Source organism: Dendropsophus ebraccatus, chromosome 8, assembly GCF_027789765.1.
Source record: "Dendropsophus ebraccatus isolate aDenEbr1 chromosome 8, aDenEbr1.pat, whole genome shotgun sequence".
Taxonomy (NCBI): Eukaryota; Metazoa; Chordata; class Amphibia; order Anura; family Hylidae; genus Dendropsophus; species Dendropsophus ebraccatus.
The window spans coordinates 110,465,372-110,487,728 of record NC_091461.1 but is presented as its reverse complement, the minus strand read 5'-3'; the positions used below and the strand labels follow the sequence as shown (position 1 = coordinate 110,487,728).

General features: G+C 44.7%; 1 protein-coding gene across 2 annotated transcripts; it reads right to left on the bottom strand.

Moving 5' to 3' along the window:
• Nucleotides 1-415: 415 nt before the first annotated feature.
• LOC138798827 (cystathionine gamma-lyase-like) lies at nucleotides 416-22,059 on the bottom strand. Of its 2 annotated transcripts, XM_069979436.1 has the most exons (12): nucleotides 21,880-22,059; nucleotides 10,959-11,040; nucleotides 10,709-10,804; nucleotides 9,557-9,666; nucleotides 8,667-8,798; nucleotides 7,975-8,032; nucleotides 6,939-7,016; nucleotides 5,962-6,114; nucleotides 5,318-5,439; nucleotides 3,988-4,040; nucleotides 3,053-3,191; nucleotides 416-622 (listed from the first exon to the last, which is right to left on the bottom strand). In XM_069979436.1, exons 1-12 carry the CDS (start codon nucleotides 22,054-22,056, stop codon nucleotides 551-553), a joined length of 1,272 nt encoding a protein of 423 aa, XP_069835537.1. In that variant the 5' UTR covers nucleotides 22,057-22,059; the 3' UTR covers nucleotides 416-550. The 2 variants fall into 2 exon arrangements, with proteins under 2 accessions (XP_069835537.1, XP_069835538.1); XM_069979437.1 differs by lacking the exon at nucleotides 9,557-9,666.
• Nucleotides 22,060-22,357: the final 298 nt, after the last annotated feature.

Sequence of the window (22,357 nt, the reverse complement as noted above, 5' to 3'; positions counted from 1 at the left end):
AAATAGTTTATATTGTGTATATATTGTATATAGGTATATGGGTGTATATAGGTATATAGGTGTATATATTGTATATAGGTATATGGGTGTATATAGGTATATAGGTTGTATGTGTGGAAGAATGAGTGTGGGGATGGGCCGGTGGTTTATGTTATGGTTTCATTTTCTATTGTTTTGTTCTGGTCAGATATGGCGCGTTATTTCTGTATTTATTTATTGTTATGTTTAAAATTTTAATAAAAGAAATACAGGATGTAGCTCAGGATCAGTACAGGATAAGCAATGTAATGTAATGTATGTACACAGTGACCTTACCAGCAGAATAGTGAGTGCAGCTCTGGAGTATTATAGATGTAACTCAGAATTGCTACAGTATAAGTAACATATTGTTATTTTAAAATGACTCTGCAGTGTATATAGATATCAACTTTATTATTGAAAAGATTAACATTTTGTTTAAAGGATCACATTTGTAGCAGTAAGTGCCCAATTTATACTGTAACTTAATTGTAATTTTATAACAATTGTTAATCAGGGAAAGTAAATAGATTCATATTTCGCAGTTGATTTTCAGATTCCGCAGCAGATCCTCCACCTTGGTCGGGTTTGTAAGATCCGGGTGCTACAAAGGAAGAGAACAGAAAGGTTATTATTGGTCACATAAGGATAAGGTAGGCCTGGTGCATACATGGTAGTTTACTTACATGTTATCAGCAATAACAGAAATTACAATAACAGTCCTTCATACACACTGGAATTGTTATTGACATTTCTAGAAACCAGTTGCACACATAAATGGGGTTGTTTCTTCAGTATGTGCTCAGATGTCACATGGATAGCGCACCATAATCTGTGTGAAATTCTGCCATGTGAATATAAACATACAATGTTTTTTGTTTTATTGCTGTCTCATTGCTTTGTCCCAGAGCGGGTGTTCCACTGCTGTTTTTAGCATGTCAAGGTCAGTGGTATTATGTATTTATGTATGTGGATGTGGATGGAAAGGAGCTGCTGCACCTCACACCTATGGCTGACACTAATGCCTCTCGGCTACATTTAAAAACCATGTTGGTTGGTATATAATTTGATCAAACCATATTGCCTCATGTACCACCTGCAGGTCCCCTGGTTCACATGAGTCCCTACACTAACTCCACACTGTGTCGGTCAGTGACCGCCAACCCAGCAAAGCGAGCGCAAGCAGGGAAGGGAGGCAATAGAATGGCCCTGCAACCCCATTGTCACGGGACCAATCCCCAAGGCCCCCCCCCCCAAACCCAGCAGGCGCCGCCGGCAGTGAAAGCGGCCACCAAGCAACACAAGTGTGAACAAGGTCTAAACACTCACCATTGCGTATGTATGCTCTAGGCTGAGAGACCTATATGCACTCCCACCACTAGATGTCACTTTATCTTCTATACACTACATGGCACAGCTATGTGACCTGCTTTGTGTATTTTTCTGTGTATGCCACTGCCTGTGAAACTGACTGAGAACCGGTGCCTAAGCTAGGTACCTCAAAGTTGTCCCTCCTCTATTAAACTAACCTATCAGAGGTTAAACAGACAGTCTCTAGTGTGCCTTTCCGTCCAATCACCTGCATGAGGCTTCATATAGTGGGGAAGCAGGCCATGTGTTCAGAGTCTAGGAGAGGTTTGTAGTGAGAGGAAAGTAGTATAGAGAGGTTCCAGTGAGTGAGGTAGTTAGTGTTTTTTTTCTAAAGGAGTTTCAGAACTAGCCATACTGGGCTAGTAACACCCTTGGTGAGGCTGCAAGAGACGGGGGAGAAAACTTATCCGCACTGAGGAGCTATTGTTCTGTTTCTCCGTGAAGCCTCTTGATAGCTGAACCAGGAGTCAAAAATTCTGCAGTTGGATAAGTACAGATGAAGCCTAGAACTCTGGGCTAGGTTCTCTTTGGAGCCTCACCGACAGCTTTACTCAAAGGTGGGGTCTGTGTTTCTGGATTCGTGTCACTCAGTGCCCACGTACAGCAAAAGGCAGACGGTCATAGCAGTGGACACAGCACTGTTTTATTGCCACTCTATTGCCCACTATCACCTAAGTCTAGTCTCAACACCAACTAACAAGTAACTTTCCTTAAAGAGACTGTGCCTAAATTTCTCAAGTATTATACTCCTACAGTATATCTGCGTGTGGCCGTGGTCCTAAAGTCTCAAGTCTGAAAGTATTCCAAGCACCCAGCTCACTTCCAGGGATCTCCCAATCAGTATTCTCAACTGTATCTTCTGTACCTTATTGAAAAGGACTGTGATTTATTGTATTGTGCCTCTGAGAAGTTTTCACGTTAACATTGCACCTGTTTAAGTCTAAGCTGGGCTCTGTAGTTCCTCACACTACACCTGCACCTACACTGTTCTATCTTAACAGGTGTGTGTCTGGTCCATGGGGAGGGCACCGTGACAAGAGGTGAGAAGGTATAAAACCACCTGCCCTAGCTAATACTGCCTGGCTTCTATGGTTTACTGCATCATTTGTAAAAAGTGCAATGAAAAAGAGTTGAAATCAGCTTTTTTGGTGATTTTTATACAGACCAGTTATATTGACTTCAAGGGTTTGGACTGGTATCCTGCAACTGCAACCAAACGAAAAGGGGTTTTCTGGAACATACTGATGGCCTAGCCTCAGGATACTCAACACCCAGCAACCTCAATGACCATCTGTTTTCCAGAGCAGCAATGCCCACATCTCCACTAAATAAAGATGGAAATAGACAGCTCTTACGATGTATAGCGGCCATGCTGGGTTACTGCAGCTCGGCTCCTATTCACTTCAGTGGCTGGCATAGCCACTATAAAGAGAACACAGCAACTAAAAATTGATTGACCAGATGCCAAATGTCAGACCTACATTGATTTATCTTGATGACCTATGCTGAGGATAGGCCATCAATGAAAATGTCCTGGAAGACCCCTTTAACATCCCTTGGCAAGGAAGGATTCTGTGTAGACATGTAGATTATTGTAGATACCTTTCAGTGTAATTCCCCTTTAATAACTTGTTTTTAAATTTATGGACCCCGTAGTACTCACCGCAACCTGCAATGCTTGGTCCAGGTCCTCTATAATGTCTTCTGCGTCCTCCAGGCCTACAGAGAGGCGAATGAGGGTGTCGGTGATGTTCTGGAGAAGGCGGTCCTTCTCTGGCACTTGGGGGTGAGACATGATCACTCTACACAGGAGGGAACACAGTATTACACCAGGGATGGGGAACCTTTGGCCCTCCAGCTGTTGCAAAACTACAATTCCCACCATGCCTGGACAGCCAAAGCTTTAGCTTTGGCTGTCCAGGCATGAAGGGAATTGTAGTTTTGCAACAGCTGGAGGGCCAAAGGTTCCCCATCCCTGTATTACACGGTAGGAAATGAGCCGCTAACAAGCCCATCTGTCCGCTTCCCAGTACAGTATACTGTAGTATCTTCTGAGAGGGACCTAGCACCAGAGTCTAGGTTAGGATAAGGAAAAACAAATCTGCACAGGGCATGATGGGAATTGTAGTGTTTGAGCATCTGGAAAGCCACAGATTGGGGGACCATTATTAGAACTGTGTGTAGATAGATTTGGAAGCCAGTAAAAGCCAGGCACTGACCCAGGACTGTATGTGCTGCCATCTAGAACGAATTTTAGAGTATAGTAAGTAAACATATTAATGGCTGCTGTTAAAGGGTTAATCAGCCATTAAAGCCTGTTCACACTGAGCAAAATTAGCAGAATTTAATTTTTTTGGGTGACAGTGCCTCTTTAACTTCTAAGGACCTGCAGAATTCTGCAGCGGAGAATGCCTCCTGCCTCAGTGTCAGACAGTGTCTCTATGGGAGGGCTCTCCGCTCAAAGAATTGACACATAGAATAAATAGGAGACCCTTTTTCCAGATTCTTCATGGAGATGGAGCCCATGATGTTCAAAAATTATAATACCCCCAGAAGCTCTGAGAGCCCCAGGCTGGAGTCACTGTCACATATACTCACGGATGTGAAACCAGACTGTCATATCCTCCAAGACTGTCAGCGAGTGCAAACACCTAGGGACATGACAAATCAGAATTCAGTATTTTTCCTCTTTGCCTGTTGTTGTGTTTCATAATCCGATCAATGCACATGCACAGTGAGTAGGCTCTCTAGAAGTGGGTGGGATCGTATAAATGTTATACTCTTATAGTCGGACAGATAGTGTGGGGTAAGATTAGTTGTTTGTTGTGTGACTAAATATCAGAAAATAAAAACCTAATAATAAACATACTTAAAAACATAAACAAGAAAACAATATCTAATATTGCACAAACTCTGTTGATTTAAGCACAGGGTCTACTAAATTCGTAGCAGATAATATCACGTATGCATATAGAGCCAAACTGTGCTATCTGTGTCGGGCCCTTTGCGCTGATAGCCGAGATGAAATTATAGGTAATAGATAAATTGTCTCCCTCATTTTACTACTCCTGTACATTCATATATTTATGTGATATTTTTGTATCTATGTCAGTGTTATAATAAAGATTTTTGTGATGTGCTACCATTTTTTGTGCATATGCTTTTTTTCTTTTGAGAGGATGATTTACTACTTATATGCATTGGTTTAGCACTCCATGATTATTAGTGATGCCCACTAGATTTATATATATAACCCCACACTATCTGTCTGACTATAAGAGTATAACATTTATACAATCTCACCCACTTCTAGAGAGCCTACTCACTTTCTGCATTATTTCTTGTCCTTGGGCGCGGAGACAGTAGCGCACTCCAAGTGTGGTGCTGAGCCATACACACTAGTGAGGTGCGGCAAACCTTTAGCCCCTCTTTTTTCCAGTCAATGCACATACCCCAAGAGCTTTAGGATGCCGCAATATAGTATCCACAGGACAAGAGTCTATTACTACTCTGTTTCTACACAGAAAAATAGCAGACTGAATTTTCTAATCCCTTTAAACTCCCGCGGGACCCCCCCCCCCCCCCAAAAAAAAAAAAAAAAAACACAGACACACACAGACACCATACTCACCATCCCTCCGGTGACGATCGCCACTCCATTCGCCCGCCGTCCACCTCACCGTCATCCGCCGTCCAGCGATGTCTCTGACTTCCGGGTCCTGGGGATGGAAAAGGCTGCCAGTGCGCTTGCGCACCGGCAGCCTTTTCATTGGCTGGAGCGCATCACATGGCTTCCAGCAACCTCAGCCAATCAGGGCTGAGCAAGCTGGAAGCCATAAGCTAAAAAAATTTTTCGTGGGAGTTGTCCTTTAAGCTTCCTCTGAGGGTGCAGTATATAGCAAATCTATAGAAATCTACGGTCATTTACCTTTAAGCTCTTGAAAAAAATCTTTACATGTTCAAAATTGCCTTTAACGTAGAAGGAGACCATCCCTGGCACTCCGGTGCACTGACGCTTGGTGAGCTCATACTGAGGGTGAGATGGCAGCCCTGCAACAAGAGGATCACAGTATATAAGAGGGATATTGTGGTACCATACAGCAGCACATGGGATGAGAGACTAGTCTGTAATATAAACACATTAGGGTGCTATGTCCGTAGCTGGTGTATTAACCCTTAAAGGGGTGATCCAGGGAAGAAAAACATGGCCACTTTCTTCCAGAGACAGCATGGCTCTAGTTTCCAGTTTGGGTGCAGGTTTTGCAACTCAGTTCAATTAAAGTGAATGGAGCTTAATTCATTTCTAACACAGCATAATCCCTTTAAACTATGACAATTGCACATATACTTTGTTCTTTCAATCTAATTTGGCCATTATTACTTGGAGGGTACTTTGGGGAGATTCTGCCTGTCTGTAAGTCTTATGGGCAATGCAAAAGTATACAAATTATCTTCCCTCTAACTCAAGGTAGCTAACCTGTAATTCAGTGTCTGACCATTCTCCAAGACTAAGGCTATTGGCTAAACCACAGACACTGAACTGCATCGGTAATAATAAGTAATACATTTTACCTGGAAACAGAACTTTTTCGACACGAGGATCTTGCTCCAGAAACAAGGCCACAGCCAGACCATTATGGAAGTGCTGCCTCATTCTGAGAGGTAAGGTCTTCAGTCCGCGGTTGCAGAGGTAGCACTCAAATGGCGATGGGACGGCGCCAATATCTGCATAATAGAAGAAGATTTCTAATGGAAACTACTGGAAAAAATCTGCACAATATCTCAACATCCAGGCAGGTATTTTCCACCATAACTGTGTAAAGCCCCAGATATTGTACTGTACAGCAAACCTCATACACATGGCAGAACTGTATGCATAGAGCTTATAGGAAGTCCTTACAGCTCTGTGATATAGCAGAGAGCTCTTGGATGGTGCTCCAAATGATACAGTCAACCAGGCATAGTAGGTGTATATATGTACCACGAGGCAAGATGAGCATCTCACCTCAGCCTGCAGATTGAGCGACAGCATGTTCTATGTACTGGCTGTAAATCATTCTGTCCAGCACCTACTGCTATATTCTATTCTTATTCTATACTTGTGGCTCCACTGACCCCATAAAAGGAAGGAATAGAAAAATTCAGATGAGCACTGTGCCCTTCTATTTCATCTCACTTTAATGTGTGGTTTACAGATTCATAGGATGTTCCACCCATACATTGCATCCGAAAGGAAAGCTGAGAAAAACCGTCCACTGACCACCTTGATGTTTAGAGCATTTGGACCCTCAGCAATTACAAAAAGTTTTGAAAAAGTTTAGGTATTTAGTGGACCCAACGCAGAAGCAATGCAACCATAACTTTATTTTATATATATATATATATATATATATATATATATATATATATATATATATATATGCAAATCTGAACCAAAATCTACACAACCTCAGTGCAAGTGGATTTTAACCTCTAGCTCCCCCGGTGGAATCCTCCATGAACTGCAGTTATCTGAGAAAGCAAGAGTGATAATACAATTCTTCACTCACCGCTCTGAAGAAGCTTTAACTTTTCATACAGTTTGTCGCAGTTTACAGAAACTAATCCCATGAGGACATCAGTGTGGCCTGAAACGCCAAGAGCAAAGATGGTATTAAGGCTAATGCATTATTTTCTATATACAGTAAAAACTCGGTTCCCGAACAGCTCGGCGTTCGAACAATTCGGTATTCAAACTAAATTTCCCCCTGAAGTTTTGCTCGGTATCCGAACATTGCTCGGTATCCGAACAAAACCAGGGGGATAACTGTCAGCTGAACTGATGTTCAGCTGACAGAGGTGTTTGGGAACAGTGAGAGGCAGGAGTGGGCGGCTATAAAAACTTGCCGCCGCTCTCCTGCTACTCTCAGCTACAGGGGACACCCTGTAAAAAAGCGGTGATTCCCCTCATTATGATGGGATCCCCCACTTCTTTACAGGGTGTCCCCCGCAGCTGAGAGGAGCAGGAGCGCGGCGGCAAGTTTAAATAGCCGCCAGCTCCTGCTTCTCACTGTTGCGGGGAACATAGAGCGTTTTTACGCTCTGTGGGCCGGGTGCTCTGCACCTGACCCACGGAGTGTAAGAACCAATTAATTAGATTTACATTGTTCCCTATGAGAACTTACAGCTCGGTTCTCGAACTGCTCGGTTCTGGAACAGCCTTCCAGAACCAATTATGTTCGAGAACCGAGGCACCACTGTAAAAGTAAGAATATTTAGATGAAGGGGGGGTCTAAATACTCTTCTTTCAAATCAACTGGTTTCAGAAAGTTATATAGATTTGTAAATTACTTCTATTTCCAGTCTCCAGTACTTATCAGCTGCTGTATATTCTTCAGGAAGTGGTGTATTCTTTTCCGTCTGCTCTCTGCTGCCACCTCTGGAAGACTGGAGTTTTTTTTTTTTTTAAACAGAAGTAAATTACAAACTGTTATAACTTTTTGAAACCAGTTAATTTAATAGAAAAAAAAAAATCACCGGAATACCCACTTAAGTGAAGAAACACAGACTGCCCCCTCATCCTATCTATCCTGTGGGCTCGCTTACCATTCATATACTTGGTTGCTGAATACATACAGATATCCGCTCCTAGAGACAGTGGCCGCTGAAGAAGAAAAAAAGTGTTACTTGCTTCTACTATGTGCTAAATAAATCACATAAACAGGTTTCTAGGAAATTCCCTAAACAATTGTAACAAATGATATCTGGACCCCCTATTATTTGCATTTATTATCCAGTGTATTGAAGAGGTCTATTTTGTTTCTGATATAGTTTATTTGAAAAAGACAAGTCATATTTCTGACCGTACCACATGCATCCCTCTCCTAACTCCTAACTACCATCATGTGACTGGACAGATCACTGATCAGCGCACACAGGATCAGCGCACTCCTCTTCTGCTGCCGTCATCCTTCCCTTCATCAGATTTCCTACAGATAGAACTGGATGGGATTCAACAACTACAGATGTATCCACAGTAGAGATGAGCGAACATCCGAGTCCATCCGAACCCGAACATTTGGCATTTGATTAGCTGTGGCTGCTGAAGTTGGATAAAGCTCTAAGGTTGTCTGGAAAACATGGATACAGCCAATGACTATATCCATGTTTTCCACATAGCCTTAGGGCTTTATCCAACTTCAGCAGCCACCGCTAATCAAATGCCGAAAGTTCGGGTTCGGATCGACTCGAGCATGCTCCAGGTTCGCTCGTCTCTAATACACAGTGATCATCCTCACCTGGTAATAGGCGGACATGAAGGTGTTATCCACAGCCAGGAGGATCCCTTGATATTTGTGAACGATGTCAGCACAACCTTGTATATCAACAACCACTAGAGTTGGATTTGTTGGGGTTTCGATCCATACAAGCTTGAGGGGAAAGAGAATATATTTCTTTAATATATTAATGTAGTAGATGCCAATCGCTGCCCTACCCTAAACAGTACTGTTATGTCAGGAGCAATGTACCCAACCATAAATCAGCAGCAATCTCATAGATCTCATAGATCGGTGCTCATTCAGTAAACCTATTAAACGGCTCAACTATCCTGCCAGCAGGACCAGAACAACAATTGCTGGATTGTCACTACATACAGTACATACACTACATACACCCCATACACTACATACAGTACATGCACTACATACAGTACATACAGTACATGCATTACATACACTACATACAGTACATACACCCCATACAGTACGTGCACTACATACAGTACATACACCACATACACTACATACACCACATACAGTACATGCACTACATACAGTACATGCACCACATACAGTACATACACTACATACAGTACATGCATTACATACACTACACACAGTACATACACCACATACAGTACGTGCACTACATACAGTACATACACCACATACACTACATACAGTACTTACACCCCATACAGTACATACATTACATACAGTACATACACCCCATACAGTACGTGCACTACATACAGTACATACACTACATACACCACATACACTACATACACCACATACAGTACATACACTACATACAGTACATACACCACATACAGTACATGCACTACATACAGTACATACACCACATACAGTACATGCACCACATACAGTACATGCACATTACTCACTTTGGTGTCTGGGGTGATCGCAGCTTCCACATTTTTCAGATCAGAGCAGTCAACAAACGTCACCTTCAGACCCATTTTTGTTGCAAGTTTTCTGAAATATTTGTGTGTACCTGATAAGAAAAACAAATTCTGCAATGTCTCATCATATTGTAGTGTCCCACAACCCTTCTTTTTGTGCTGCTAAAGGTGTATATATATATATATATGTGGGGCGGCACTGTCTGCCACCTGCTTGTGGAGCCGGTCTGTCTCAGGTTTCCTCCCCTCTCTTTGCCTATCAGGGCCTTGGCTCAGTCTCCTGATTCTCCCCAGTCAATTCTCGCTAACTGAGAATGCCCTCACCAATAGGAAACTGTCTCTGTATAACTTACGGAGGGTTAGTGCAGGCCTGAGGGGGTTCTCCTGTTTTCATGTCCTAAGTCTGGATCAGCTAGTTCCTTCACCAATGAGTCGTCTCCCAAGAGTTTGGCGACTGGCCAGAGCCCACCTCTACCTAAGCTAGTGTCTTCTGGTTTCCAGCGTCAGTGTGCAGTCTACAGTCAAGTCCTGTATTCCAAAGTGTGTCTCAAGTCAAGTCTAGCCTGGGGTTGCAGAAGTTGCGTTTCTCGCTAATTGGACCTTTCTGTTTTTGGTTAACGCCAAGCTCAGCTCCTACCAGGTAGTACTGGTTTCTCTCTCTCTACTAAGTATCTGCAAACAGGTCAAAGTTGTCAAGACCCTCTACAGCAGAGTCCAGTGCTTCTTGGACAGTGCCACTCTAAGCGCCTTGCTACCACGGCCTTGGTTACTTCTAAGTGACCAAAATCATAGACTGCCTGCCACTAAACTCTAAGGGTCACCTAAAGCCTCAGTAAACCTGCACAAAGCAGAAACCCTAACTCTCTTAAAGGATTATAAAATTTGGCAGCCGACAGGGGGGAAATTGATTACAAGTACTAACTTACCTCTCCCCATGGCTGCGGTCAGCAACAGAACTGGCCACAAGACCCCCACCCTAAGTCATTATCCCCAGAGTTGTGATGCCCTCATACAGTCACTAGCTTACTTTGTTCAGGCCATTGAAATGAATGGCTGCAGAACGCCACGGTATATGTTGGCATCTCCTTCTTGGTATGACAAGATATTTTTGCACATCAGTGATTGGGATCTTACCTCCATACACATCACAATTACAGATGATGTGGTCTCCAGCATCCAGAAGGTGAGCAACATTAAGTGTCGCAGACAGGCCGGATGAAAAGGCCACACCTGGACACAAAGAACAAAGTAGTAGTAGTAACAGGACACAACCAATACAATACAGCAAAAAAAATATATATATAAAAAAAAGAAAAATTTCTTGCTAAATTAAATGTATTGTTTAGGTTCCATTATCAGAGGTAGAATAGATCTGAAATCTTACAGTATTTGGCACCATCAAGGGCGGCGACGGCTTTCTCCAGACAGTTCCTCGTCGGGTTTCCACAGCGGCTGTAGTCATAACCCTAAAAAATAAAATAAATATATGAATGTAAAGAAATATTCCTATTGGTTTAGGCCAGTGCTTCTTAAACTGCGAGGAAGGCCTCCCCAGTGAGGCGCCCCCTTGCTGTTGGTGAGGCACAGCTGGGAAGGCAATTCTCGCAAAAGTGATCATAAGCTACACAGTCCTTTACCTGGCCGCAACAGTCTCTCGATTAGGGACATTATTGACTCATTTATACTTATTTATATGCTATACAGAGTCAAGGAGACAGATGAAGGGTGAACTGAGCAATAGTTTTTATTTTTGCATGGAGTTCTGTGGTGTCGCCCCACTGGGAGTCACAGCCGGTCAATTGCCAGGTGGTTAAGTGAGAAACCACTCCTGTGGTGGTTGGCCAAGGTATAGCTATTTAAGTGGGCTGGCTATACCTTTTTCCCCTGTGGACAGTGACCTGCTGGGCTGTTTGGGGGTCCCTTGGGCAATTATCACGGTGGTCCGGAGTGAAGTAGTGACTCACCCGGACTATTGGCACTGCCACCCACAGAAAGGGGAGATGACCCAAGGAAGGTGTTTTTACTGTGTATTTGTTTGGTGAAGAACCACAGAGTCCCGTTAAAATAAATATGATCTTGTTTACTCTGAAAACACTTGATACAGGAAGCAGGTAATAAAGCTTTGCCTTGATACGGTACTTTACACTTGATAGGCCAAATCTGTACTGAGAGTAAAAAAGGAGACACAGCCGTGCTGGCTGACTTACGTGCTGGGAGGTAGAAAATTCAGAAGAGTAGAAAGGAGTATGTCGAGAGAGTCCCAACCCAAGTAGTACTGTGCTCTGCCGGAACTTCAGAGGTAGAAGAAGCAGAATACTTGAAAGTAGAGAAAATACTTGTGCCCGTGTTTTGACTCTTTGGTCTTTGCACTACCTATTGCCCTCCAGTGTTGGGTGACCCGTCCTAGAGGGTGACACAAGCCCCAGACCCTGTTACCTGGGATGACCAGTATGCTGGGGGTTTCCTGCTTACACCCGCGCTGAAAGATAGAGTGCCTAGGCTTCTAGCAACTTTGCTGTATCTGGATCAGTTCCGTTACTTTTTAAGGATACTGTCCTGCATTGTGTTCCTTCTGGTTCTCGGCGTGGGTTGAGATGATCTCTGACTTGTCCTCTCTAGTAGCGACTTAACACTGCATAGTGTTTAGTAGTGTTGCTTGAGGGAAAATTGTGTCTAGGTCTAGCAGGTGCACGTGCTCTGCTCAACGTCTGAATCACAACTAACTTGATGGGGAACCAGGCAGGAGCCAGGGCCCAACTTTACTGCTGTAGGGAGCGTCCTAGCTTGGGTCCTTCCTCTACAGAATCCAAAGTAGAAAAGACCCCACACTTCTCCTGCCCATGTGACTTCCTTCTTACAGCGCATGTAAGCTGTGCTGTGAGTGGGTGAGGAGTGCGAGAAAGATGTAAAGAGAAAGGTGATAGGAGAAGAGAAGAAAGAACTCTCATGGGTGTACAGATCCATGTAATACATAAGAAAACAATAACCCTTTAGCTTCTACAGCCGTGCAATATCTAGACATACATACATAACGACATCTAGTGGTAAAACTTTGGTACTGCTACATTTACACTTACACATATGAGTAAAGGCTTTTGCGAAGGGTGTAACCAATAACAACATCCGTGTTGGGACACCACACTTTCATCCTAGATGGTTAGGCTCTGTGATCCGCTTGGTCAGTCTGTGGAGGCCTATACTCTGTTGGTGAGGCTCCGGTTGAAAAAGGTTTAGGCTTTATATACTATTTGAGGAAATCCTGCACTGTATTACTCTCTTACACTAAATAGCTGGCTGATAGGCCCCATATATTACATAGAGGGGTGCTCTGTTATCTTTCACAGCTGGCTATATGTTTTCTGAACCAATCAGGGGTGTAGCGGACAGACCCCCGTCCATGTAGAGGCGGCCAGGGGGGTGATGGCCAAGTGCTCTGACACCTTGGTATTGTGGGAAATGCTTTGACATGGCACATTAAAGGAGAAGTCCGACCAGACCCGTTTTTTTAACAAGTGCTGGGGAGGATAAAAGAGATAACATGCTCTTACCTCCCCCGCTCCAGTGCTAGTGGCAGGATACCGCCGCTCCGGGCAGGACCCCACTACGGCCGCTGACTGGCTAAACAGACCTCACGTCATGACCCGATTCCCACTCAGACCGGGAAGCGGCACGGGACCAGAGTGGCAGGATGCGGCCACCAGCACTGGAGCGGGGGAGGTAAGAGCCTCCCCTTCCCCAGCACCTGCTAAAAAATGTCTTTCTCCTTTAATTTTAATAATCAGATTAATGTCTCTAGTTACTCATTGTATATCAAGTAATGAAAGGCTTTACTGCCGCGTGCAGCTATAAGAGCCGGGATATAATCTTTAATGAATTCTTGATCATCACTTTATAGTCACCGGCTAAAGAGTTAGCGTTACAGGCGTCTCACAACTACAACCACCCATGTCCATATGCTTTATTCATCAGAGAGGAAGCGTCTACTGATCTGGAATTGGCCTGGCCTGTATTACATGGTCACTTATTCATCTGAATGGAAGCCATGTAATACTTGTGATGTCAGCCACAGCTTTCACCAGTCACATCCGCAGATTGCAGAAGTTCTAGGATCCGGAGCTGCAGGGATCAGCTGATCACCATGGAGTCTCTCTTTGATGGAGTTGTCTTGTTGAGATAATGGGGGACATTTATTAAGTCCGGAGTTCTCTGCGCCGGACTTAAAAATGTCTCCGCAACTCCGACAGTTCGGAGATTTATGTAGAGGCGTACTGCCTTTACATAAACCCCGTGCGCACCAGTGCGCGCGCCAGGAAACCTACGCCAGCTCAGAGCTGGAGTAGGTTTGCTGACTATTTTTTAGTGAAAAAATTATCAATAGCCTACCGCGTACCGGGCGGAAAATGGCCAGATGTGAATATTTTATTCGCGAAACGGCCATTTGCGAATAAATTTAATTTATTCCTTAATAAATGTCCTCCTATATTTAACTACAAACCCATCACCCATGGGATGTGCACTTAACACATAAATGGGCTTCTATACGAAAATATAGAAAAACTTCTTTGTATAATTCCCATTGCACTCTATTTTTAAGGGGATATATATATATATATATATATATATATATATTTTTTTTTATATATATATATATATATATATATATATATATATATATATAAAGCACAGCTACTTTTTCACAAAATCAGCACCACCCTTGTCCTTAGGTTGTGTTTGGTATGGCAGTTCAGCTCCATTCACTTCAATAGAACTGAGCTGCAAAACCCTTACCCAAACTGAGGACAGGAGAGGTGTGCTGTTTCTGGTGGAAAGTGGCCATGTTTTTCTAAGCCTGGATAACCCCTTCAACTAGAAAGGATGACATAGACTTCTGCAGCAGTAGGAGAGTGACAGGAGTCACTGCCCAAAATTACTAAGGAAACTTAATTACTTTAACTTTGAGGCTGCATTACTTCTAACATAACCCATTCAGCTCTGTTACATCTATATAAATACATCATTATTTTCAGCTACAAGCAGGGCGGCGTCAGCACAAGGCTTACCCGGGCAAGTGCCTGGGCCCCAGAGAGGGAAAGGGGCCGGTGTTCTAATGTTCAGCCCGCTCACTGTAGTGCAGGGTGATCGGGCTGAACATCAGTCAGTGTGTCAGTCAGTAATGTGTGTGTCAGTTAGTGTGTGTGTCAGTAATTAATGTGTGTCAGTCAATAAATTTGTGTGTGTCAAGTATTAAAGTGTGTCAGATGTAATCTGTGTCTGTCGGTAAGTGTGTGTCAGACAGTGTCATTAAAGGGGTTATCCAGCGCTACAAAAACATGGCCACTTTCCCCCTACTGTTGTCCTCAGTTTGGGTGGGGTTTTGAAACTCATTTCCATTGAAGTAAATGGAGCTTAATTGCAAACCGCACCTGCATTGGAGACAACAGTAGGGGGAAAAGTGGCCATGTTTTTGTAGCGCTGGATAACCCCTTTAATGTGTATGTCAGTCAGTGTCTGTGTCAGTAGTGTGTGTTTGTGTATGTTAGTGGTGTCTCAAGTGATTGTGTATAGTGGATGGATTGATGAGGGGCCCGCTGAGGCACTGTCACCCAAGGGCCCCCAAAAACTAGGTGCAGGCCCTGGCTACAAGTCATTAAAGGTCATAGTAGCTGCTGCAGAACCTCCTGGCAGGGCAGCACGCAAGGCAGGCAATCTGGAGAAGCAGAATTTCCATTTCTATAAAGCTGGATGTATCTCCCACTGGTTGCAGGTCCTAATAGCAGGCTGCCCAGAGCAGCACTCCCTGCCTGGGGCACCAACTATGTATAGCAGTGCAGGAGCCCTTTACCCACAGCCCCAGCACAGTGGCAGCTGCACATGCAGGGCAGCGGCTGGGAGAGGACTTGCTTACCAGGCCCTGTAGCGCCTGTCCAGGCCACATCCAGGGAGAGCGTTGAGTAAGAGCCCGGGGGCTGGGCTTCATGCGACCGGGGGCAGAGTTTGCCACGGCGGGGGCGGGGCTTCCCGGGACATGATTTTGCATGGATTGTCTCCTCAAAACCGGAACAGTCCCGGCAAAATTGGGACTGTTGGCAACTATGGTATAATATATACAAATATGTACAGTATATGTATATTACTACTAGTTCACTGCTTTTAGAGCAGAGTGGTGGCCAGTGTCTTAGAAACGAACATTCATCAGTGAGAGGAAAAGAGCGGCATATCAGGAGAAGAAGACAAGTTTTGCTACGTTTACAAGGAGCGATAATTCGCCCAATCGATCGTTTAACGATTTTGAAGCAACAATTTGGTTTTTATAACGATCAGCATTTAGATGAATAAATCGTTAGAAAAATCGTTTGAAAATTCGTAAGAAAAATCGTTAGTGCGATCGTTTTTAAGATCGCTTAAGCCCATCTTTAACATAGGGTAAATTGGTGAATAACTGTTTACATGAAGCGATCTGCGAACTTTCAGCGAACGACAATCGACAATTTAAGAACATGTTGAAAGATCAAAATGAACGATTTCTCGCTCGTCGTTTAATCGTTTGCTGTGTTTTACACGGTTCGATTATCGCTCAAATGCAATCGTTAATGTGAAAATTCGAACAATAATCGTTTTGTGTAAATGCAGCATTAGGTAAATGAATGTATTTGCAAACATATTTAACTTGATGAGTCCTACAAGTCTAACTATATTAGCTGACTTGGGAATATCCCTTTAAATTTTTTTAGGATGACAGACAGCGCTGGATGATATCAAATGGTGCCTTATAACATATGGGGGTTATGCAGCCGTAAAAAACCAATGGCCTGTTGCCATGTGAACTTGTAGACTTGTTTAACCCGGTTTGATAAAACCAGGGTCACATTACTGTACTAGAAGCTATACTTAGACTTGTCAGAACTTTGGCCGCCCCTCCATGATAAGATTAACCCAGCTGTGAGCTATTAATGATGGCGGGGATAGTGTTACACAACCACCGGACGCTGGGAGGGAGATTTATAAAACTTTACACATAGTAACAGCTGCCCATAGCAACCAATCAGAATCCAGCTTTCATTGTTTTTTTAAAGATGTAAGCTAGAATCTGATTGGTTGCTATGGGCAACTGCTCCTGAGCTGGCCCCCCTTAGCTGGCCATGTGACCCAACACAGCCAATCACAGTGCAGAAATAGTTTTTAACCCTTTCTGGGAAAATTAAAGCAGCAATTTGATTGGATGCTATAGGCGACATGAAATGTGTTCTAAGTTTTGATTGTTTGGGGTTTAGATGTTCACACCCGACAACAATTATGCTACAATAGTTTTTAGCCTGGATTCTGTATAAGATCTGTACAAATGGGTGTGTAATATGGCTATGTGTATAAGGCCTTAAAGGGGTATTCCCATCTGAAGAAGTAATCCATAGAACGAGGGATAACAAGCTCATTGGTGGGGTCCAACCACTTTGCACCTCACTGACCCTCCAAATTGTACCTAAAATAAACAGAGCACACCACATATGCTTAGACAACCCTATTCATTCTCTATGGGGCCCCCATAGAGAATACAGCTGGAGAGAGTACAGCTGGGCCTAGGATGGTACCTGTCTACGGTCTGTATTTTATTTAATATACTAGTACTTTTTAATGTTAAATGTGCTCTGTGTATTCTCTGATACCAAGAGGAAAGGATTAGAGGTATCCTTGGATATTTCTTGGAACTATTCCAATTGGCTACCAGCCCGGCCTAGATGACTAGTCAGAAAGCTCCTGTGGATATTTCTAGGAACCGTCCTAGTTGGCGTCTGGCCTACAACCCTGTCTGAAGACTCTCATGACTGGAGCTGGGAAAGGCTGACGTTCCGCTGGTTAGTGATGCTCATAGTTGCAGGCGGCTACAAACACCTCTCCACACAAGCACAGTAAACCATCTTTAAAAGAACTGGATTGTCCAAGTGCCTGAATTATGCAGTCACGTGGCTGTGTCAGTACTGTACTGCGAAGATTTAAACTGTTTTGAAGCTCCTGGCATCATAATGATACATGATGCTGGGAGTTCCAATAATCCATTACGCTACTCACCATCAGTATATACAACGTGCGCAAAGAAAGTGGGAATAAGGCCTAAGCAGTGAAGAAGTTACTGTTGCATCACCTCCCTCCTCATCTCCCGATTGTCTGGTTTAGAATCTGTACCACACCAACGTCAAGGGCGTCCCAGCCATCCTGTCATCATCCCAGACAGCAATATCAGGGTTGGTCCCAGGGGAACTACAAGATTCCCTTCACCGACCACCATCAGAGAACATTAGATGAAATTCCCCCCTAAAACCTCTACAGAGGACCCCCCCAAGAAAGAGAGTCCAGAAAGCAGTTTGGGCCCTCTCTTGTGGAAGCCCTCAGCCCGTCACCAGTGACCAAGACAAATCGATGTGAGAAGAGGGCCTGTGGCACACTACAAGGCCCAGCCATCCTGCGGGTTTTGGTCCCAGCCATCCTGCGGGTTTTGGTCAATCACTCAGCAGCTCATCCGCGATCCTCTCATTCCTGACCTAAAGTACCATACAAAGGAGAGGGGCCCTAGTGACCGACTACTAAGGATGAGCGAACCGTCGGACTTTTGGTCCCACGGCATCTTCGCTCAATTGCTATGCTTGCGATCCTGGGTGCATAGTTGCACTCCAGGGAATCTGCAGGCAGGATCCAGGGAATGTATCTTGAATTCCCTGGAAGATCGCGGCCGCAGATTCCCGGGAGCACAACTATGCACCCGGGATCGCAGGCATCGCACTGGAGTGAGCGGTTCTCGGACCGAAAGTCCAAAAGTTCCGCTCATCTCTACCCACTACCAACGTCACTTCCACCACCCCCATCCTCTCCATTATCCCCTCTCACTCTCTTCCATATATCTGCCCCGCTGCACTATAAACTGTGACATCACGTAACATTATATAAAATGTTATAATATATGTATGCAGTGGCGGACATATCACTTGTGCAGCCTGTTCAGGTGCACAGGGGCCCAGGCCAATAGAGGGGCCCACCAGGCTCAGATTCTAAAGTGTCAGCTCAGCATGGCACGTCAGTGGGCCCCCCAGGCAGCATCAGCACCTGGGAAGTACAGGTTCCCTGTTCCTGAGGGGCCCACTTAGGGTGGTATTAACAACTGTAAAGGAGCGACGATCTACTAGATCGGCGCTCATTTACTGGGCCTATTAAACGGCCCGATAATCGTTTAACCCTTTGAGGACCAGGCCCAAAATGACCCAGTGGACCGCGCAAATTTTGATCTTAGTGTTTCCGTTTTCCCCTCCTCCCCTTCTAAGAGCTCCAGCACTTTCAGTTTTTTATCTACAGGCCATGTAAGGGCTTATTTGTTACAGGAATAGTTGTACTTTGTAATGGCGTCATTCATTTTACCATAACATGTATGACGGAATCCCAAATATATTATTTATGAAGATATAAATTGGTGAAATCGCAAAAAAGAATGCAATATGGTAACGTTTGGGGGGTTCCTGTGTCTACGTTATGCACTATATGGTAACAGCGACATGATACAATTATTCTATAGGTCAGTCCGAACACAACCATATGCAGGTTACACAGATTCTCTAATGTTACATATTTTTTTTAAATGAAATCCTTTTTTTTGGCAATTAATTATAAATAAAATGGGACTATTGTGACGCTTATAACGGTTTTATTTTTTCACCTACGGGGCTGTATGGGGTGTCATTTTTTCCGCCATGATCTCTAGTTTTTATTAATACCATATTTGTGAAGATCGGACGTTTTGATCATTTTTTATAAATTTTTTTATATATATAATGTAACATAAAATCGGTAATCCGCGCACTTTTTCCCCTCTTTTCGTGTACGCCGTTTACCGTTCGCAATGACACTTGTTATATTTTAATAGATCGGACAATTACGCACGCTACGGTATATTATATGTTTATCTATTTATTTATTTTTATATGTTTTATTTATATAATGGGAAAGGGGGGTGATTTCAACTTTTATTGGGGGAGGGGTTTTGGGGTAGTGTATTAGTGTTTTTAACTTTTTTTTTTTTACACATTTGAAGTCCCTTTGGGGGACTTGTACATAGATTAGTTTGATTTCTACACTGATGAATGCTATGCCATAGGCATAGCATTGATCAGTGTTATCGGCGATCTGCTCATTGAGCCTGCCTGTGCAGGCTTAGAGTAGCAGATCGCCGATCGGACCGCATGGAGGCAGGTAAGAGACCTCCAGCAGTCCGTTTTACCGATCGGGACCCCTGCAGTCACACTGCGGGGGTCCCGATCGGTAAGTGAGAGGGGACTCCCCCTGTCACTTACACTTAAACGCCGCGGTCGCGCCGCGATCGCGGCGTTTAAGGGGTTAATGACACGCGGCAGCGCGATCGCTGCAGTGTGTCATTGCCGGTGAGGTCCCGGCTGCTCACTGCAGCCGGCCCCCACCTCCTATGAAGCGCGCTCCGCTCCGGAGCGCGCTTCATAGCGGGAATAACACCCAGGGCGTACAGTTACGCCCTAGGTCGTCTGGGGACAGACTTCCATGGCGTAACTATACGCCCTGGGTCGTCTAAGGGTTAACAAAAGCTGCATCGTTACTGATGTCCTTGCAGCCCTTTCTTAAACTATATACTTTACCTATCCACACTCCAGGGCTGCTCCTGCGCCCCGCTTCTCTCTGGGTCCCGTGCGCTCTAGCTTGAGAGCGGCCTGTCAGCTGACAGGCCGCCTTGCCAATCACAGGCCGTGGTAGTCCCGGCCTGTGATTGGCTGAGCGGCCTGTCAGCTGACAAGCTGCTCTCCACCTAGGGCGCACGGGACCCAGAGAGAAGCGGGCCGCAGGAGCAGCCCTGGAGCGTGGATAGGTAATGTATATTGTCAGTTGCCCGCCGTGCACCGCTATTACACATAGTGATGCGTGGTCCGTGCCCGACAATTATAGGTTAATTGTCATCGGCTGATCGTTGTATTTATTACATGGAGCGATAATCGTCCGACTTAGGCCGATTCAACCGATAATCGTTCAGTGTAACAGTACCTTTAGTCACTGGATGCTGTGCCTGGCCGGGGCTGGTTCTTCTCTCCTCCTTTCCCCCTGCACGCTGCTGCCAGCCGCTCCCCCTCCTGTACTCCGCTCCCCCTCCTGTACTCCGCTCCCCCTCCTAGCCTTCAGTGTCAGGCATTTCTTGTGTAAGAAGAGGAGAGAGCATGTGATGACAGGGGCTGGGGGGATCCTGCAGGGTTATGGCTGCCAGGGACAGGACTGTGAAGACGAGCAGCAGCAGCTCTGACAGTGAGTGATTATTGTCAGTGTGTCTGTCAGGCCGCTGGGAGTTGTAAGATAGAGGGTGGACTGTGTAAGAGAAAGCACAGAGCCCCCTGTAAGTTTATGCCTTTTTTGCCAGTAATTCTGCCCCCTCCCCCCTGCAGCATGGCTTTGTGTTATTTCATCTTCCCCCTTAGCAGCCACATACAATACATGTATCCCACCTGTGCAGCCACATACAGTGCATGAATCCCACCTGTGCAGTCACATACAGTACATGTATCCCACCTGTGGAGTCACATACAGTACATGTATCCCACCTGTGGAGTCACATACAGTACATGTATCCCACCTGTGCAGCCACATACAGTACATGTATCCCACCTGTGCAGCCACAGTGATTAAGGGCCAATTTCTTCTATCCCCTATTAGTGCTGTTCTGGGGGTCACTTCCACACTCTGAGCTATATACTCTCATCCCCCACACAGCACCCAGTGTATAATGCATCCAGGTTCCTCCAAGTACAACAGCTGCAAACACTACACCTCCCAGCATTTACTGCAGTATGCAGCCCTCAGGATGTGCTGGGATTAGAAGTACAAATGAACAGACAACTCAAGAGGTTGTCCCCCCAGAAACTACAACTCCCAGCATTCTCTGAGAGCTTCTTAAGTGTAAGGCATTCTGCGAGTCGTAGTTGTTATTCAGGGAGTTGTGATCACGGATACATCAGGATGGGCCTGCCAGTACAGTCCTTTAGTGGGGCCTGGCATCTGAGATACCGATGCCAGGCCGAGATACCAGGACACATGTACTGGATACCCAGGCGTACATATGTGTGCGCCTTTAAGGCAGAAAGGTGGAGATACGATATGGGGGCCCAAAGACATTTTTTAACAGGGGCCCTCTGTAGTCTGTGTCCGCCCCTGTATGTATGGGTGCGGTGATATAGACTCTTGTAGTATACAGATTTATCTATGGGTTCATAGATATAGACTCCTCTAGCAATGTGCATTGTCCTGAAACTTACCTCAAACTCTCCTGGACTATACTGTTTGAAGGTGGTGGATAGGGAGATGGGGGGCACCACTGCCCTAGACTTCCATTGCTCAGGTTCCTGCCCTGCATGGATAGCCTTAGTGGCAAAGTGCTTGAAAGCCTCCAGGTAGCCCTGTGTGAGACATTGCTTGTTCTCCTGATGCTCCATGATGCTTGATGTGGCAGTGTGCCCAGTGCTTATCCCTCCTTATATGTAGCTCCCATTCCCTGGCTGTAGGGCATTGGTTAAGCCTGGGGGCGTTGTCACCATCATCATCACTAGGGGGAGCATGTGGATTGTGGAGTTCCCACAATGGTGCAGTCTGTTTCATACTGTGTTTCTTCGATAATAAGGCAGGGTGTTATATAATATATATATTTCCGCTGAAATAAGGTTAGGGCTTATACTCAGAGAAGCATGCTAGATCTGTGAGAGTCTTATTATGTTTGGTTCAGACCAACTAAGGTGT

Coding starts and splice junctions, on each gene's coding strand:
- LOC138798827 (XM_069979436.1), bottom strand. CDS start 22,056: ATGGAGCATCAGGAGAACAAGCAATGTCTCACACAGGGCTACCTGGAG. Junction 4,041..5,317: donor TTTTTTTCAAGAGCTTAAAG/GTAAATGACCGT, acceptor TCATGTCCCTAG/GTGTTTGCACTCGCTGACAG. Junction 623..3,052: donor ACCAAGCATTGCAGGTTGCG/GTGAGTACTACG, acceptor CTTCCTTTGTAG/CACCCGGATCTTACAAACCC.